Raw genomic sequence first — 19,089 nt, forward strand, 5'->3', positions numbered from 1 at the left:
CGCATATAATGTATATAAGTGTCCCGCATATAATGTATATAAGTGTCCCGCATATAATGTATATAAGTGTTCTGCATATAATGTATATAAGTGTCCCGCATATAATGTATAGAAGTGTCCCGCATATCATGTATATAAGTGTCCCGCATATAATGTATAGAAGTGTCCCGCATATAATGTATATAAGTGTCCCGCATATAATGTATATAAGTGTCCCGCATATAATGTATATAAGTGTCCCGCATATAATGTATATAAGTGTCCCGCATATAATGTATAGAAGTGTCCCGCATATAATGTATAGAAGTGTCCCGCATATAATGTATATAAGTGTCCCGCATATAATGTATATAAGTGTCCTGTATATAATGTATATAAGTGTCCTGCACTTCTTTTGACGAGGCTGTATTTTTACGTGTAAATGACAGGTCGTCTGCACAGTACGTCGGTAAACCCATTCTAATGAATGGGCAGATGTTTGCCGACGTATTGTAGCCGTATTTTCAGGCGTATAACGAGGCATAATACGCCTCGTTTACGCCTGATAATAGGTCGTGTGAACCCGGCCTTATTGTCTCCGTTTCCTGCACCCGTCATGTGACCATTGTCTATCTGTGTTGGTGCTGATACGGTGCAAACTGAAAAACCGCTATAAAGCTGCACGAGCGTGACGGCTGAGAGCGCGGGGAACCTTATAGGCGCCATTTCCACCGTGATGAGCTGTCGGGTTTCCGGACTACGCGCTCCTCTCCAGGACAGAGCACAGGCGCCGTGAACAAGGTCAGGAAGAGCAGCCATTGGACGGGGTCCCCCCTTTATCAGCCGGGGGTGGGGATTGCTCTCTGGCCATATATTACATCAGCGATTCCCAACCTGGGCCGTAAAGTGAGAGAGTAAAACGAGAAACGGTCGTCTAATATAGGAAATCTCACACTTGTGCGCAGCTCCAGCAGGTGGCGCTACTGATCCCCAGAACACAGTACAATGACGTCATTGTGACCTGCGGGTCATTACATGGGGGCACCGGGCAGAGCCAGGGCAATACACGGGCACAGAATCCCGGGTCTCCTTGTTAAACGGAGCTATAGGGGCAGTAAATGGCAATGGGCATAAAGTGGGCACAGAGTAGAAAGGCCCTAAAAGGGGCAATCAATGTCAAACGGGCATCAAAGCTGCCATGAACAGAAGGGGCAATAGTAAACGGGCACAAAGTGGGCACTAAAGGGGCAGTGAATATTGCGGTGGGATCATGGCCGTGCAGTTGCGGTTTCCACGTAATATATCTAAGAAACAACTCAATGACAACAAAACCTAGCATGAGCTCATCACCTCAAGTCAGGTGTGACGTCACGTCAGCCATACCAATCTGCGTTTGCAGCAGGATGTCAAGCAAAACACAATTTACCTTGGTGCCATCCCGAAAGTCGGACAGTACGGCGTTGCTAGGCGTCGTTATGCGTTTTCTTATTCCCTCACCGAGATCCACTGCCTCGGCCGCCATCTTCACCGGGTTATGACGTCCGAGCGTCCATAAAGAAAGTATACGCATGCGCAAAGCTTCCTCGCTTTTTCGGCGCTCACGGAGCATGCGCGCTGGGCGCCATTTTGTAAAGCTGAAGAAATGTAAACAGAGGCGCGCCTACGTCATGTCAGGCGTTTCTATGACACGGAGGACGATTAGAAACAGTTATGAACTCCAGCCCGGCGCTCAGAACTGTACAGGGCCCTGCGCATGCGCGTTATAGTACAGCGCGTCACCAAAACCGTGTGACTGTGGGCGGCAACCGTTGGAAAGGAAGGGGAGGAGCAACAGTCACGTGACCCGGAGGGGCGGAGCGCAGGCTTGTAATGTAGACTTTAACTAACGCAGCTACTAGTGGGCGCAGTTCAGACTCGTCGTGTGGTCTATATGTAGGAGGCTGGAGGGTGACAACCGTACAGGTGGGTGAGGAGCTCGTATATCACTCTTGGTGGGGGAGGGGGTCAGTAAGGCGTCTGTATGTTCCCCATATAATACACATAGGTGTTTTTTTACCGCACGGGATAAACGTCTTGTTCGTTTTATCGCGTGGGTCGTTACGGCTGTGGCCACAACAAATGTCACTTTTTTTTATATACTTTTGTTTCCCCACAAAAATGGCGACTTTTTCTTTTATATATTTTTATATTTCCAAAACTTTTTTTTTTGGTTACTTTTTAGCCGTTGTTTTCGTCCCGCTATAGGCGATGAATCTGTAACCTTGTGAGCTCGTGTAACGTCCCGCGATGCTTTGTGTGTCGGTGCGCGGTGTTCGTTCACATTTGCGACTAGTTTTTCCGTTTCTCTGTCCCGTCCCGGAAAAAACGGAAGTGTCGGAGCCGCGGACACTAAACCGCGCCCGGGGAACCCATTGACTTTAACGTACGGCGTCGGGTTTCCGTCAGGGTGTCCATTGTTTTACCGGAAGAAATAGGGTGTCGGGGCCGGGGGCTGATTGTTAGACCCCCGGTCACCATAGCAACCCATCAACTCCCTGTCCTCACGTGAGGGGTTAAACGGCTGGGATGGGAGTGATCTCCGATCCTGGCCATTGGAGCGGGGGCTGTAAATGCTGCTCCATCGTAGCGAATTGTCCTGTAGACCCCCTCCCCCTCCTCCAGTGTTTAGGACAAGGTCACGTGACCGGGGGAGGGGACGTCTGGTGAATCTCTATATTACAACTTTTTTTTTTGAATCGCCACAAATGGGAGACGTCCCTTTCAGGTCCCGCTGAGGTGATTTGTGATGAGAACGGCCGACGCACCCGGAGCCAGAAAAAAACGGCCGCAGGTCAAATTCTAAACGGTTTCTCCGAGGATTTTTTTTTCACATTTTCTCCAATGAAATCCGTTTGGGCAGCGTTTCCGCTACATGTGGACTTCCCCTTATAGTGACTATTGTCAGCGGCGATCCCGGCGATCACACGATCAGCGCGACATTACATTGTCTATTCTCATTGGACGCTGTAAACGTGAGTAACGAGGAGACCTAGACCGCCGCCGGCTGTTATCTCCAGGGTCATGGCAGCCTCTGACTGCCAATCACCCCACAATCAGCTGCCCAATCGCTCAGGCAGCGAGCTTAACCCCTTCACGCATCAAGACGTCCCGGTACAGGGCGAGAAGTATGGAGCGGGCTGAGCGGGCTCCATGCAGTGCGGGTGTCAGCTGTGTATTACAGCTGACACCCGGGACTAGCAGCTGATTCTGGCTGTTTAACATCTCAAATGCTGCGGTCAATCGCGACCACAACATCTGAGGCGTTGAAAAGGGGGGGTGGGGCGCCCTCTGACGGCTCGTCCCCCTCCCCCGCAGTGAGATCGGGGGGTGATGATGGTTGTTATGGCAGCCAGGGGGACTAATGAGGGCCCCCAGGTGCACTGCAATACATTAGTATCTAACGATCGCTGGTTCAAGTCCCCCAGGGGGGCTAATAAGATAAGGAAAGGGAAATAACGTTTTTAGTAGTAAAAAAATTTAAAAAAGTAAACAAAACTGGTATCGCCGCGTCCGTAAACGTCTGAGCTATTACAATACAGCGTTATTTAACGCGCACGGTGAACTTAACTTAAAAATGTAATAAAAGTGATCAAAAAAATCGTATGTACCAAAAAATGGCACCGATAAAAACCACCGATCGTCCCGCAAAAAATCCCTCACGCCGCTCCACTGACGGAAAAATAAAAAAGTAATGGCTCTTGGAAGGCGGGAAGCGAAAAACTAAAATGAAAAATCCAAAAATGCCTCAGACCTTAAGGGGTTAAGCCCGTGCCGCACATATTTCCTGCAGGGATCGGCTGTTACCTATGACTGATATTAATCTACACCTCACAGCTCGAGCCCCGGGACTCCACGGACTTGATGGGTAACTTCACCATTGACGATGCTTTTGAGATGTCCATTGAAGATACGGGACCCAGATTTGGGGCTCTACATTTTGGTGGGGACAATGAGACTCCGCAGAATCGGCACAAGTACAAGGTGGGTTTTATTCCACTCGTGTGAAGTCGGGGTGAGAGGGGGAAAACGTCCTCATACGTCGCCCTCCGTGATGTCCTTTACACAACCCTAAAAGTTACCTCAAACCTGGGGGGTGCCGTTCAACCCCACCACTGTTCCCTTTTGTCTAATATTTCTCTCGACAATGACATTTGTGACTGGCTCTAAACTTGTTTTCCGTTCCTCCTCCTCGCACTCTTTTACGTTTTACGCTTTTTAACTATTTTTTTTTTTCTCCAGAATTTGGAGAATGATGAAGAAACGGAACACGTGACAATTAAAGATGTAGAAAGGTATGAAACGATAGGAGTAGTGATACCGGACGCCTCTCTACCCGCCTATTTTGTCCCCCTCCTTTTCTATTGCTATTGACCGCTGCATTTTAGGGGCTAAACGGCCGGGATCAGAGTTTTTTACGATCCTGGTCGTTGTAGCCCGGTCCCCGTGGTGATTGTTTGGGCACAGCTTCTGTGACCACACAATCGCCATCACTTATATTCACGTCAGAATGCGGGAAGGGGTTAATGGGATTTCCTGACTTAATAGAGGAGGATCCCTCATTCATAACCTTGTTCACACAGTGAAGATTTGATGCAGATTTTGCAATTTTTTTTTTTTTTTTTTTACGCCAAAACCAGCAACAGTCCCATCTCCTGGTTCACATTCTGTTCCGGGAAGTTTCGCACTGTTTGTACCATGACGTTCCGTGACCCCCCCCCCCCCTCTTCTCCTTGCAGAGGTCTCCCGGCTCTTTCTTCTCGCAGCTCCCAGTGTTCGTTCAGTACTATTAGCAGCAGCACCCAGTTATCCACACACGAATGCTTCAGGTGAGTGCTGGATTATCTGTAACCGCAAAATATCACGTGCCTTAAAGGGGTCTCACCCAGACCACCCCTTTCTATGTGACCGCTCCTATGGAACCACCTTTATTAGCTGGGCAGGGAGACAATAACGAAAAATCAGCGCTCACTCTGGCAGCTTATCCGTGGATGGCGTGTAATACTACATTCCTCCTGTAGTGGTCACTGCAGGGAAAATGTACGGACAGCCACCCCAAGCCAAACGCGGCGATCAGTTTACAAGAGGGATGAGACGACCACTATAAACCTCTCACATTGATGTCGTCTGTGCCTACGTGTGCCCCGTCACGTCAAGAGCCAAAATAACCTCAAATCGTCCACCGGTCAGCCGTAATGTTACAACCACCGGCCTAATATTGTGTAGCCGCCCTCGTGTCTCCGCACAGCTCTGACCTGTGGAGGCCGCTACAAGACGTGTGGAGGCTCCTGTGGTCTCTGGTACAAGACGTCGGCAGCAGATCCTGTGAGGTGCGGCCTGTTCCTCCAGCACATCCCACAGATGATCGATCGTGATCGGACATGATTCAGTCCTCTAGTCATCAGAATTTAGTCCATAGTGATCACAGCGTCTAAGCCGTTAGAAAGGAGGGGCAACAACCTATTTCTCTTCCTCGGCTTTTCTTTTTCAGCTGGACCCGGCACCCTCTCGTACAGAAGAATAAGAAGGTGGTCCTGTCGTCTTTTCTGCTCCTACTTCTGGGCTTGGGTGAGTCTTCTGACCCTTCATGTCCATCCTCTTCCTTTCTATGACTGTCCTGCTAACTTGTTTTATTTTTACTCTCCAGTGTTTGTGTTTGTAGGTGTTGGACTACAGGTCAGCCCGTCACCAGGTTTGCAGCAGGGTTCACTTTACTGTAATGTCTGTGCACACTTTTTCGACATGACTGACCAATCAAGGTTTTCCTCTTTGTCCACAGCGGTCTCAAGTGCCATCTTCTTTGTGCCTGGTCTACTACTGCTGATACCAGGAGGTGAGGCCTTGTGCTCTGTGCCCTTTAGTACTATCTTATACAAAGAGGTGACGGGACAACATGTCCTTCCCTAATGTCACTATGAAGACCGACTGCTAAATGTAACAGAAGCTCCTGTATTATAGGGGATATATGAACACTGATGTACAGTCCATATATACAATCTACATTACAGTGGAGTCACTTTATAAACACATGACATTACTGATCCTGTATTATACTCCAGAGCTGCACTCACTATTCTGCTGGTGGAGTCACTGTGTACATACATTACATTACTTATCCTGTGCTGATCCTGAGTTACATCCTGTATTATACTCCAGAGCTGCACTCACTATTCTGCTGGTAGAGTCACTGTGTACATACATTACATTACTTATCCTGTACTGATCCTGAGTTACATCCTGTATTATACTCCAGAGCTGCACTCACTATTCTGCTGGTGCAGTCACTGTGTACATGCATTACATTACTTATCCTGTACTGATCCTAAGTTATATCCTGTATTATACTCCAGAGCTGCACTCACTATTCTGCTGGTGGAGTCACTGTATACATACATTACATTACTTCTCCTGTACTGATCCTGAGTTACATCCTGTATTATACTCCAGAGCTGCACTCACTATTCTGCTGGTGGAGTCACTGTATACATACATTACATTACTTATCCTGTACTGATCCTGAGTTATATCCTGTATTATACTCCAGAGCTGCACTCACTATTCTGCTGGTGGAGTCACTGTGTACATACATTACTTATCCTGCACTGATCCTGAGTTATATCCTGTATTATACTCCAGAGCTGCACTCACTATTCTGCTGGTGGAGTAACTGTGTACATACATTACTTATCCTGTACAGATCCTGAGTTGCATCCTGTATTATACTCCAGAGCTGCACTCACTATTCTGCTGGTGGAGTCACTGTGTACATACATTACATTACTTATCTTATACTGATCCTGAGTTACATCCTGTATTATACTCCAGAGCTGCACTCACTATTCTGCTGGTGGAGTCACTGTGTACATACATTACATTACTTATCCTGTACTGATCCTGAGTTATATCCTGTATTATACTCCAGAGCTGCACTCACTATTCTGCTGGTGGAGTCACTGTGTACATACATTACATTACTTATCCTGTACTGATCCTGAGTTACATCCTGTATTATACTCCAGAGCTGCACTCACTATTCTGCTGGTGGAGTCACTGTGTACAGACATTACATTACTTCTCCTGTACTGATCCTGAGTTATATCCTGTATTATACTCCAGAGCTGCACTCACTATTCTGCTGGTGGAGTCACTGTGTATATACATTACATTACTTATCTTGTACTGATCCTGAGTTACATCCTGTATTATACTCCAGAGCTGCACTCACTATTCTGCTGCTGGAGTCACTGTGTACATACATTACTTATCCGGTACTGATCCTGAATTACATACTGTATTATACTCCAGAGCTGCACTCACTATTCTGCTGGTGTAGACACTGTGTACATACATTACTTATCCTGTGCTGATCCTGAGTTATATCCTGTATTATACTCCAGAGCTGCACTCACTATTCTGCTGGTGGAGTCACTGTGTACATACATTACATTACTTATCCTGTACAGATCCTGAGTTGCATCCTGTATTATACTCCAGAGCTGCACTCACTATTCTGCTGGTGGAGTCACTGTGTACATACATTACATTACTTATCCTGTACTGATCCTGAGTTATATCCTGTATTATACTCCAGAGCTGCACTCACTATTCTGCTGGTGGAGTCACTGTGTACATACATTACATTACTTATCCTGTACTGATCCTGAGTTATATCCTGTATTATACTCCAGAGCTGCACTCACTATTCTGCTGGTGGAGTCACTGTGTACATACATTACATTACTTATCCTGTACTGATCCTGAGTTATATCCTGTATTATACTCCAGAGCTGCACTCACTATTCTGCTGGTGGAGTCACTGTGTACATACATTACATTACTTATCCTGTACTGATCCTGAGTTATATCCTGTATTATACTCCAGAGCTGCACTCACTATTCTGCTGGTGGAGTCACTGTGTACATACATTACATTACTTATCCTGTACTGATCCTGAGTTACATCCTGTATTATACTCCAGAGCTGCACTCACTATTCTGCTGGTGGAGTCACTGTGTACATACATTACATTACTTATCCTGTACTGATCCTGAGTTATATCCTGTATTATACTCCAGAGCTGCACTCACTATTCTGCTGGTGGAGTCACTGTGTACATACATTACATTACTTATCCTGTACTGATCCTGAGTTACATCCTGTATTATACTCCAGAGCTGCACTCACTATTCTGCTGGTGGAGTCACTGTGTACAGACATTACATTACTTCTCCTGTACTGATCCTGAGTTATATCCTGTATTATACTCCAGAGCTGCACTCACTATTCTGCTGGTGGAGTCACTGTGTATATACATTACATTACTTATCTTGTACTGATCCTGAGTTACATCCTGTATTATACTCCAGAGCTGCACTCACTATTCTGCTGCTGGAGTCACTGTGTACATACATTACTTATCCGGTACTGATCCTGAGTTACATCCTGTATTATACTCCAGAGCTGCACTCACTATTCTGCTGGTGTAGACACTGTGTACATACATTACTTATCCTGTGCTGATCCGGAGTTATATCCTGTATTATACTCCAGAGCTGCACTCACTATTCTGCTGGTGGAGTCACTGTGTATATACATTACATTACTTATCCTGTACTGATCCTGAGTTATATCCTGTATTATACTCCAGAGCTGCACTCACTATTCTGCTGGTGGAGTCACTGTGTACATACATTACATTACTTATCCTGTACTGATCCTGAGTTATATCCTGTATTATACAACAGAGCTGCACTCACTATTCTGCTGGTTGTTATTGGAAACTGTCAACCTCTTAACAGCTTGGCTCAGCTACTATAATACAGGAGGGGACAGTTGGTCTTCCCAAAACACAAATCACCAGAGCGATCACTTTGCAGACACTGAGCAAACTGGGAAGACTGGGAGATTTCAGCTCTGAAGCCAGCGACATTGTGAATGCAGCTGTGGAGTAAAGATCAGTACGAGATCAGTTATTTATATCCACCTACTGTAGATATAAACTGTAACATGGTGTTGAAGGGTGGGTGAGATGTTAGCAGGTAGAACTCCAGTGAAGGATCGGGCATGCCGCTAATGAGTTGTTTTTTCTCCGCAGTATATCATGTCATATTTATATATTGTGCTGTGAGGGGCCGCCACGGTTTCCAGTTTTTCTACCTCCCGTATTTTGACAAGTGATTCAACCAAAAACTTCTGATCTTCAAAACACTGAATGCCAAAACACTATGGACACCACTAAGGACTTATGGACCACTAGAGGGCAGTACCCTGTGACCGCTGCCTCTCCCAATATCTTGCCGCCACGGAAGGATTGAGGGGATCTTCATCCTCTTGTGCCACAGTCGCAGAATTCTGCTTTTTAATTTAATGAAATGTCTATTTTTACATTGTTTGTAAGTGTTTAATGGATTTATAAAGACACGGAAAGATTCTACGGATTGTATGCACTTTAATAGCAGTAGTCACGGCGGGAGGATGAGGGTCCGGGACTCTTCGTTCTCTCCTATGGACTCTTATCTAGATGACAGCATCATGACAAACTCTGAAAAATAGGGAAGAATGACTGTCAGGAGCAATTCCCATCAGTATCGGAGGAGTTGGGATTACAAACAGCGCCACCCTTGTTCTATAGGCTGTGTCTGGTATTGCAGCTCATCTACGTACAAGTGCATGGGAACAGCTCGTGGATAAGGGTGGCGCTCTTTATAGCCGGGCCCCTCTTCCGATCTTTAAACATCATACTCCAGATCTGGTTGGGGCACGGGATCGGGTACATTTAGGAGATATGACGGCCGTGAGTCCCGATCACTAAATGTCACAGGTTCTGACTACTTTGTAATGTTTTTAATAAAGATAAAACGAGATTTGTGTTTCTGTAGTTGTCGTGTGGTCAGGGCATCGCTACACACCAAGCAATTATCTATTATAATAGCTGGATTGTTCCATAGAAGTAAAACAAGGGAAAATATGAAACCCCCTTTTTAAAACGAATTTACTTTGGCATAAAATGCGCCAAATTTATTGAGCGGCGCACACCTTGCGGTGTCTTCGCGGCAGAAATGCAAATCTATGCCTGTCTTGGCGTAAATTATGGTAAACATGTCGTTCCGGTGGAGGCCCCACCCCCCCCCCCTTTCAGCTAAGCTCCCCCTTTTTTATTTTTCCCACCTTCGAAAAGTATTGAAATCTTGTAGAAAGCTCCCAGAAGATTGGAAGCAAAGGGGGGACGGGGACGACCAACTGCATATTAATGTCTGGACTTATAATGGGACATCATAAAAGCTCCTGTAGGTGGAGCTGTCCCAATACTTCTGTATGATTGACGTTCTAGACTCCTGAGGCTGCACTACTTCATGAGAGAGACTTCAATGATGACTTATCCCCCCCCCATATTTATGTCAGGATTTCTCCGTATTAATGTATCTGGTGGTTTGAATCCACCCGGCAGTGACCTGAATAGTAAAGGGTCTTAGAATGTCTCAGTAGTGCAGCCTCAGGCTTTGGGCCTGTAACTTGTGGTGATCATGGACTGAGTAATATACAGACCACTCACCATCAAAGTCAACTCTTCCATCGCCATTCAGATCCACGTCATGAATGATCTCCTGGACTTCACTGGGATTCAGCGGTTCTCCTAAGAAAGTCTGTGCCGCATCTCGGAGCTCTAGGCCGCTGATGTGTCCGTCTCCATTCACATCAAACTGGGGGAAAAAGGGAAATAAACCAGAAGATCATCCGGAGGATCGTCACTGCAATCATTTAAAGGGGTCGTAGGAGATTAAAATCACCGGTGGGATCCTGCGGCCGTTGATCGCCGCATACGGCTGCCACAACGTGGGTGCGTTCCCGTAAACCTCCCGTGTGTTGAGATATGTGGGGGGGGGGGGGGGCTGTCAGTGTGTGGGGACTTCAGTGCTGTAAAACTTTTTGGTCCCTTTGATGCAATGGTCACAAAACGGAATGATCTCCGTGCTTGTCTATCAAATTCAGGGAGACTTGAGATGTAAACCCCATCCGTGATTACAGGCCAAATAACGTTATGCTAAAGTACCCCCGTTAACGCTATTAGAGTGCCCCCAGTACTGTCAGCAAAGTGCTCCCAATAAACCAATACTAAAAGTATAGAGTGCCCCCATAAATAATACTGTCAGAAGTGCCCCGAATAAACTATATTCCTAGCAAACCGCCCCATATATAATATTGCAAGCAGAGTGTCCCCATAAACAATACTGCCAGCGAAGTGCCCCCAATAAAACATGCTTCAAGCAAAGTGCCCCAATAAACAACATTGCAAGCAGAGTGTCCCCATAAACAGTACTGTCAACAGAGTGGCCCCAATAAACCATCTGAAAGCAGAGTTCCCACATAATAATACTGCCGGAAAAGTGTCCCCAATTAAGACTGCCTATAATAAGCAATGTGGCAAGATAAATGCTGCAGTGTGGGGGCATAAACAGGACTCCCTGTAAAGTGCCCTCAATAAACCATACTGCAAGCAGAGTACCTCCCTCACACAGCTTTAGAATTTAATATATAATTGATGTCTCCAGCCATTACTAGAGAACGCTCACTACATACAGATATTTACAGCTCCCATAGAGTTACATTATAACATTCTACTACCTGCAGCCACCACTAGGGGGAGCTCACTACATACAGATATATACAGCTCCCATAGAGTTACATGATAAGATTCTGCTACCTGCAGCCAGCACTAGGGGGAGCTCACTACATACTGATATATACAGCTCCCATAGAGTTACATGATGTTTTGCTGCCTGCAGACACCACTAGGGGGAGCTGACTACATACAGATATATACAGCTCCCATAGAGTTACATGATAACATTCTGCTGCCTGCAGACACGACTAGGGGAGCTCACTACATACAGATATATACAGCTCCCATAGAGTTACATGATAACATTCTGCTGCCTGCAGACACCACTAGGAAGAGCTCACTACATACAGATATATATACAGCTCCCATAGAGTTACATGATGTTTTGCTGCCTGCAGACACCACTAGGGGGAGATAACTACATACAGATATATACAGCTCCCATAGAGTTACATGATAACATTCTGCTGCTTGCAGACACCACTAGGGGGAGCTCACTACATACAGATATCTACTGTTCCCATAGCGTTACATGATAACGTTTTGCTGCCTGCAGACACCACTAGGGGGAGCTCACCACATACATATTTCTATAGCTCCCATTGAAGTCACTGGGACTAGCTTTCTCTAGTAGAACTGCTGGTAGCATTTTGCTTGAGATGTAACTGTTTCGACAGGAGTCTAGTAGATCTCCCCTATTATGGAAGACTCCTGGAAAATCCCAGAGCATAGGCAAGTACTACTACTCTACTCAACTGCCCTAAAATAAGGAATGAATAATCCCTGCGTTTTGCCGTTTGCCACCACTTTTGGTCCCCTTATACGAGTGCAGCTCATGTTGGTATTAGAATTTTTCATTGTCTTCTCACTTCTCTAAACGCAATCTTCAGCTCTCGTACTCCCACCATATTTTCTGTTTCTGCCAGCATCTTTGGTCCAATCAATTCCACAAAATCTTCAAAGTCCACACGACCGCCCACTATAAACAATCATGCAGAGTATTGAGAAATATTACAAAGTCAGTAGGTAGAAAAGTAGCAAACACAATAAAAAATATATCATAAATGAGCAAAAAGTACTATTCGGAAGGGGTTGAATACTTATGCAAACAGCATTTTCCAAAATTTAGTTTACCGGTTTGTTGACTGGAACAATCTGTGTAAGGGCCGTTTGTACTCAAGGCAAATCTGTTGACTTTATAGGGGGTTGAATACTTTTGCAAAGCGCCAAAAGATACACAATACAATTTTGCAGCGTGCACCATCAATGTAGAACGAAATTTAGACTGAGAAGAATGCAATGATGTGAGAGGTAAAATGTGGAGTGACAAGTCACACGCCCCGCCTGAAAACCCATGTGGGTGTTGACTTCCTGCAGTGTTGTGTATATTGCGTTTCCCGGAGGGCGATGCCACTCAGTAGGATTGTCTTATTTGTACTTGTCCCCAGTGAACAGTTAAGTCTGATGATTCCAGTAAGCTGCTGGCAAAGCTTTTAATCTACAGTAATTGCTAATTGATCGGGGACTTCACTTTTTGAATTGCAGGTTGCCGTACATGTGACTTGTCAATCACCATTAAAGGAGTTGTCCGGGATTAGAAAAAAAGTTGACTTTATTTTATTCAAGGGATTAAGACTGAACTGCAATACCAGATACAGCCCATCGGCAAAAGTGGCGCTTTTTTTGTTGGTATCACATATAACAAAATAGACAGGGCTGCCATGTGAAGTATATGAACCTCATGCAGTTAAATGGTCAGGGTCCCCTAGGCTCCCTCCCACATCTCCCATCCTGTAACCCATTATGGACATTTGGTGGACAGCAAAGAGAAGATATTCTAAGGGGAGGGGATTACATAATCAATGTGGCGCAAAAATATCGTAAAGGTTTTGTATACTGTGGGCCCCGGCGGGAGGAAAAGGGGGAACCGTATAATCCTTAAAGGGAACAGTCAGTAGGTTTGGAGCCATTTATCCACCAGCATGCCATTATGCAGCTGGGGTCTAGAGTGTCAAACCTGCCCACATCAAAATCGGCCATTGCGGAATATTTTTTTTAAGTAACTTGTAATTTATCGAGATAAACTCGAGAGCGGAATCGGGTGCATGCGAATTGTGCGCATAAAGCAAAGGACATTACACTGCGCATGCGCAGAGAAGTGAGGTGTACTGTCCTCGGCTTCATGTGTACCATCAAAATGCGTCTGATGTCGCCAGACTACTCTCCCGGACTCCTCTCCCGGACTCCTCTCCCATACTTCTCTCCTCTCCCGTAATTCTCTCCCAGACTCCTCTGCTGTACTTCTCTCCCAGACTCCTCTCCCAAACTTCTCTCCCAGACTCCTCTCCCGGACTCCTCTCCCATACTTCTCTCCTCTCCCGTAATTCTCTCCCAGACTCCTCTGCTGTACTTCTCTCCCAGACTCCTCTCCCAAACTTCTCTCCCGGACTCCTCTCCCGGACTTCTCTCCCAGACTTCTCTCCCAAATTTCTCTTCCAGACTTCTCTCCCGGACACCTCTCTCAGACTTCACTCCCGTACTTCTCTCCCGGACTCCTTTCCCGGACTCCTCTCCCAGACTTCTCTTCCGGACTTCTCTCCCGGACTCCTCTCCCATACTTCTCTCCCGGACTCCTCTCCCGTACTTCTCTCCCAGACTCCTCTGCTGTACTTCTCTCCTGGACTCCACTCCCAGACTCCTCTCCCAGACTCCTCTCCCAGACTCCTCTCCGAGACTCCTCTGCTGTACTTCTCTCCTGGACTCCACTCCCAGACTCCTCTCCCAGACTCATCTACTGTACTTCTCTCCTGGACTCCACTCCCAGACTCCTCTCTCAGACTCCTCTGCTGTACTTCTCTCCTGGACTCCACTCCCAGACTCCTCTCCCGGACTCCTCTCCCGGACTCCTCTCCCGGACTCCTCTCCCGGACTCCTCTCCCATACTTCTCTCCCGGACTCCTCTCCCGGACTCCTCTCCCATACTTCTCTTGGTAAGTTGTAATTTACTTTACCTACTATTCACAAAATGTCTGGTTTTGACATGGGCAGGGTTGAACTCTAAAACTTACGGCATGCTGGGAGTTTAGTGGCTCCAAACCTAGTGACAGGTTCCCTTTAAAGGATCACTCCAGGTAAAACTGATACACTGAGATATGCCTAGTGCAGGGCCTAAGGGGTGGAGCATGACACAGGTATTCTCTCTTTGGTGTTGAGTCTTTCTATGCCCCCTTTAAGCATGTTCTCAGACTTATACCATATATTTTGTGGATCCTTCAGGAAAAGGACAACTGGAGCTGACAGGTGAGTGTGGCCCCTGACTACAGTATCACCTATAGTGCCCTGACGGTGGCCCTGAAGTAGAAGAAATGAAAATGTAGACCACTCACTTCTCATTTTTATATGCTGGGAGATCTCAATCAATTCCATTTCGGTCGGCATATATCCCATCGTCCTCATGCACTCGCCCAGTTCCTTGTACCCAATGAATCCATCTTGATCAGTGTCAAACTCCACAAAGGCAGCATGTAATTCTGAGGAAAGGCATTGTAGAACATAAAAAAGGAGAGTCGGTCAATCATTTCGGAGAAGCTAATTCAAAGCAGACAATCAATATGGTAATCCTGAACCCACTATTGCAGAAATGGCCGCCTCAACAAAACAGAAAATTAAGTACTGATATATGGCCCATCCCCAAGTGTTAGAATTGTTCCTTAGCTAGGCCTCAAACAGTACAATAGAGCTGCTATTAACTTGCCCACACTAGTATTGACTCTGAGATGACTCTGCTGACCCTCTCCCAGTCTGTACAGCAGAGTTGACAAATGAGCTACAGAAAACTGGATCCGCGCTGATCAGCACAATGAAGTGGGTGGGACAAGGTGCAGTACAAAGCACAGTCGCTTGTAGAGACGAGCCGCGGTGCCTATGTAAACAATAAAGGGGCCCTATTAATTTTGCTGAACAGTAGGGGTCAAGGACCCCCCACCAGGATACGCCATCAATGTTATAGTCCTGAAGAACCGCTTTTAATGTCCTTCTCATAGTACCACAAAGAAATACCATGGTGATTCCCCCCATGTCCTTGTGGTCACTGTTTTTCTCTGTTAACCATTATTATCTGTGTATTATACATTGACAGCAAAGAAAGATTGGAGCGTTCACTGACTAATTACTATACACTGCTTCCTGTCAATGTAAAATGGTAGGATATTATGGAGGCCCAAGTTCAAAAAAGTTTACCAGGATTCAATAAAATAGGGTGCAATACCAGACACAACCTATGAAGAAGAGTGGCGCTGTTTCTGGAGAAAAAAAAAGTAGACCCTTTATTGTTATCCCGGACAAGTAATCTTATACTGCGAGGCCCATAACAAAAAACGTGTTTCCTTATTTTAAATCCTTAAGTAAGATTCTACAAATCAAAGTGGAAAAAAGATTAAGAAAAAAAGAATATAAAAAATGTAAAAATAAAATGTGTTCACTGATCTCCTGCTTATCAAGGATAACAGTACTAAGCAAATAATGAGAACCACCGCAGAATCACTTGGGGTTAAACAACAAGTTAATCATAAGCTTCTCAGCCAGAGACTTACCGTCCATTTCTTCCGGGGCCAAATCCCTCTCCTACATGGGAAAATAAGTGGAGAACATCAGAGAATGTCGGCACAAAGCACAGTAGTAGTTAACATGCTCCTGACCACACCTCATAGTCTCTTCATAGCATCAATGTTCCTCAAAGCTGCAATACCAGACACAGCCCATGGCCAGGAGAGGAGCTATTTCAGTAGACCCTTAGGAGGGTTCATCATCAGGTCACTTATCCCTTATAGACTGAGCTAATTCTAGAAAGACATGTAGGACCCCTGAAGAAGCAAAGCTCAATGGCAGCATGACAATCTAAGAGGACTATTGTCCTGTGGTCAACCGAACAAGTCATAGGGCCTTCAAGGGACTGCAGAAGACATACTCCACATTTAACATATGCATTTACCCTGGTCGTTAGCCCCGACAACAGAGCAGTAATAAACCCGCAGAGCATCGTGACAGGGAGGTTTTAGGCTCTGTCGATACTGGTGTCATGGCTTCCATTATTACCAGAACTATGACAGGTCCCATTGACTTAGGTTTGGGTTTATGGGTGGTAGAACGAAGTAGAACGAAGTGGCAGTGGTGCTAGGAAAGCCCTGTCCCACTTTGTCTCCTGATGGCTCCGTTCTGCTCTTTCCGATTGGCCACATTGGTCATTGTCCATATTGGCGAACCATGCAGCCTCCAAAGAAAGCCCAGAGGGACCAACCAGAGAAGTGGCCCAACGTTTTCCTTTCACCACCATCACTTAGTTCTAGCAATCGGTGGGGCCACAACAGCCGGACCCAAGCCTGATCAGGGTTTCTTAGGATAGACATTGGTGGCGTTTCGCCATCAATGTCTATCCTGAGGCAGCCACATAGCAAAGACTGAGCCCCCCCCCCCCCCATTATGGTGCCCGGTTTTGTCACCTAGGATAGCAGAGCCTGGTGTTGTTTCCTCCTTTATGGTTTTTCCATGACCCTTTGGTGAATTAACCTGTACTCGTTGGCTAACATGCAGTCCCAGTGGCAAAGGGGATGGGACCAACCAGGCTGGGCCCCATCTCTCAATGGCCCCATAGCAGCTGCATGATCTACTTCATGTACAACCTTGAATAAGTAAATGGTGATCTCCGAGAAAACGTACTTGTGGGGGATAGGGGACCTTTATTATACTACGATGGGAAGACCTTCCAGATATCGATATGGGTCTTCATGTAAAACCAGCTTAATATATGAAGGGAAACATGATTGCTAGCAATTCCTTAGCAGCCTACACATCATTTTACATTACACGTTACCCAGAAGTGTAGACAGCAATGTCAATGTTGGGGCATATGGATGTTATAGAGGGGGTGACACAGAACGGTGGAAAAAAGGTCAATGTCAATCAAGTTCCTCCAAGGAATGGGAGAAAGGGAAGGGGTACGGGTAAACTTAAGAACTTGGTTTTACCCCTATTGACCAGTAAAATTAGGTGTTGGCCAGGGGTCTCTAAGCCGGACCCATCAGCTATCATATTAAAAGCCCTGCTATTTACAGTGGTCTACCTGAAGACATCCAGATCACCTACCTTGCTGAAAAGTGCATTTAGGAATGGAGAATAAGTGGTAGTTGTGATGCTCTGGGTGTCGCTCACCCTTTTGCCTTTGTGGTGACCTTTACCACTAGAATTGTGTCTGTCATCGTGGCCATGGTGAGGGCTCTTTCTTTCATGACTTCCTCCCGTTACAGCCTTTTGGTCTTTTACGTGATTTCCTTTCTTGTCACTGGCCTCTCCCCCGCTTTTGCTTTTTGCCCCAGCGTGGCCTTTTGCCACGTGTTTTTCTGGGGTGCTAGATGTCTTGGCTCCGGTGCTGTGAGACATAAGATGCTTTAAGATGGGCTGTTAGTAGCTTCCTGTGAGAGAGTGTTGTTCAGACCAGTAAAGCACACAAAGGATTACCAGTAATCTAATAACATCAACTTGTTCTGAGCCACGTAAAAGAGTTTAAAGGGATTAGTGATGGGCCACGTGACCAGCACCTTGCTCTTCCTATATATAACGTATTAGAAGGTATTCATAGCCGTTCTACACCAGCGTAGTCCATATTACCAGATTCCATTATTGTTCTACAGGTCATCGTCTCCATGGTAAAATACTTAGGAGTGAGTCTCGAGTAGAGTGGAGTCTAGAGTAACTTGATTTAGAGAATCCCTAGGGGGTACAACAAGTATTAGACTCGCCTTTCTGAGGTGTTTGATCAACTTTGTATGGAGGCATAAACAAAACCAGCTGCAGTGTTACGTCATACTTGACTAGACCGATTCGAAGAGCGGAAAAATATCTAGTGGGTGTGGTGCTCAGACAATGACATCACAGACACTCAGTCTTTCTTCAAGCATTTCAGGACCGGACAGGTTCCCGGGAGCACCTGAGCAGATAGTTATACGCCAGATTGGGGAACGTAGTCACTGATGATTTAGCCAGGAGGGTGGACCAAGCCGGTAGGTCCATGTACGGTAGAACCAGAGACACACAGAAATGAGACCAATCCGCAGGTGTATGAAGAGACAGTTTCTGGTCCCCATACGAGACTAATAAAGCAAATGGTGAACACCACCGGTATTGTATGTTAGGAAAACACCTGTTCCCTTAAGATCACCATGACTACTGTTCTAGCTTCTGGGCGGTTCAGGTTTTACTTTTTCTCTGTCCTTCTGCCTATCAGATGTAGGGTTAGTATTTATTCCTGGCTTCCTCCACCTGTTCTTTGCTTGTGAATTTCCTGTCTGCATGTGTTTTGATCAAGCTACTTACCTACACCTACTTACCGATTTTGATCATCTGCTCCCGGCTGGTTCTGACCTCTGCTTTATTTGATATCCACTTGCTTACTGTTTTG

The 19,089-nt window shown here is 45.9% G+C and overlaps 3 protein-coding genes across 5 annotated transcripts in view; 1 reads left to right on the forward strand and 2 right to left on the reverse strand.

Annotated features, from left to right (window-relative positions):
- AIP (AHR interacting HSP90 co-chaperone) overlaps nucleotides 1-1,635 on the reverse strand; it is a 22,139-nt gene extending 20,504 nt beyond the window's left edge. Inside the window, exon 1 of the mRNA XM_075842251.1 lies at nucleotides 1,406-1,635. Coding sequence (XP_075698366.1) covers nucleotides 1,406-1,588 — 183 coding nt within the window. The 5' untranslated portion in view covers nucleotides 1,589-1,635. The remainder of the gene's footprint in view (nucleotides 1-1,405) is intronic.
- TMEM134 (transmembrane protein 134) lies at nucleotides 1,626-9,879 on the forward strand. 3 transcript variants are annotated; one of them, XM_075842270.1, is made up of 8 exons: nucleotides 1,626-1,941; nucleotides 3,809-3,999; nucleotides 4,258-4,310; nucleotides 4,755-4,844; nucleotides 5,507-5,583; nucleotides 5,663-5,707; nucleotides 5,795-5,848; nucleotides 9,111-9,879. In XM_075842270.1, the coding sequence occupies exons 2-8, from the start codon at nucleotides 3,880-3,882 to the stop codon at nucleotides 9,191-9,193; spliced, it is 522 nt and encodes a 173-aa protein (XP_075698385.1). In that variant the 5' UTR covers nucleotides 1,626-1,941; nucleotides 3,809-3,879; the 3' UTR covers nucleotides 9,194-9,879. The 3 variants fall into 3 exon arrangements, with proteins under 3 accessions (XP_075698385.1, XP_075698386.1, XP_075698384.1); XM_075842269.1 differs by having other exon boundaries at nucleotides 1,629-1,941; nucleotides 3,853-3,999; XM_075842271.1 differs by lacking the exon at nucleotides 5,663-5,707 and having other exon boundaries at nucleotides 1,628-1,941; nucleotides 3,853-3,999.
- On the reverse strand, nucleotides 9,529-18,116 carry LOC142663102 (calcium-binding protein 2-like). Its single transcript, XM_075841404.1, has 6 exons — nucleotides 17,778-18,116; nucleotides 16,229-16,259; nucleotides 15,023-15,166; nucleotides 12,506-12,615; nucleotides 10,569-10,716; nucleotides 9,529-9,557 (listed from the first exon to the last, which is right to left on the reverse strand). Exons 1-6 carry the CDS (start codon nucleotides 18,069-18,071, stop codon nucleotides 9,529-9,531), a joined length of 756 nt encoding a protein of 251 aa, XP_075697519.1. The 5' UTR covers nucleotides 18,072-18,116.
- Between the last annotated feature and the right edge of the window lie 973 nt (nucleotides 18,117-19,089).

This window comes from Rhinoderma darwinii, chromosome 11 (genome assembly GCF_050947455.1).
Source record: "Rhinoderma darwinii isolate aRhiDar2 chromosome 11, aRhiDar2.hap1, whole genome shotgun sequence".
NCBI classification, from domain to species: domain Eukaryota; kingdom Metazoa; phylum Chordata; class Amphibia; order Anura; family Rhinodermatidae; genus Rhinoderma; species Rhinoderma darwinii.

Coding starts and splice junctions, on each gene's coding strand:
- TMEM134 (XM_075842270.1), top strand. CDS start 3,880: ATGGGTAACTTCACCATTGACGATGCTTTTGAGATGTCCATTGAAGAT. Junction 4,311..4,754: donor ACAATTAAAGATGTAGAAAG/GTATGAAACGAT, acceptor TTCTCCTTGCAG/AGGTCTCCCGGCTCTTTCTT. Junction 5,708..5,794: donor ACAGGTCAGCCCGTCACCAG/GTTTGCAGCAGG, acceptor CTTTGTCCACAG/CGGTCTCAAGTGCCATCTTC.
- LOC142663102 (XM_075841404.1), bottom strand. CDS start 18,071: ATGTCTCACAGCACCGGAGCCAAGACATCTAGCACCCCAGAAAAACAC. Junction 15,167..16,228: donor GGCCCCGGAAGAAATGGACG/GTAAGTCTCTGG, acceptor GCCTTTCCTCAG/AATTACATGCTGCCTTTGTG. Junction 9,558..10,568: donor TGGAAGAGTTGACTTTGATG/GTGAGTGGTCTG, acceptor CCTATTTTTCAG/AGTTTGTCATGATGCTGTCA.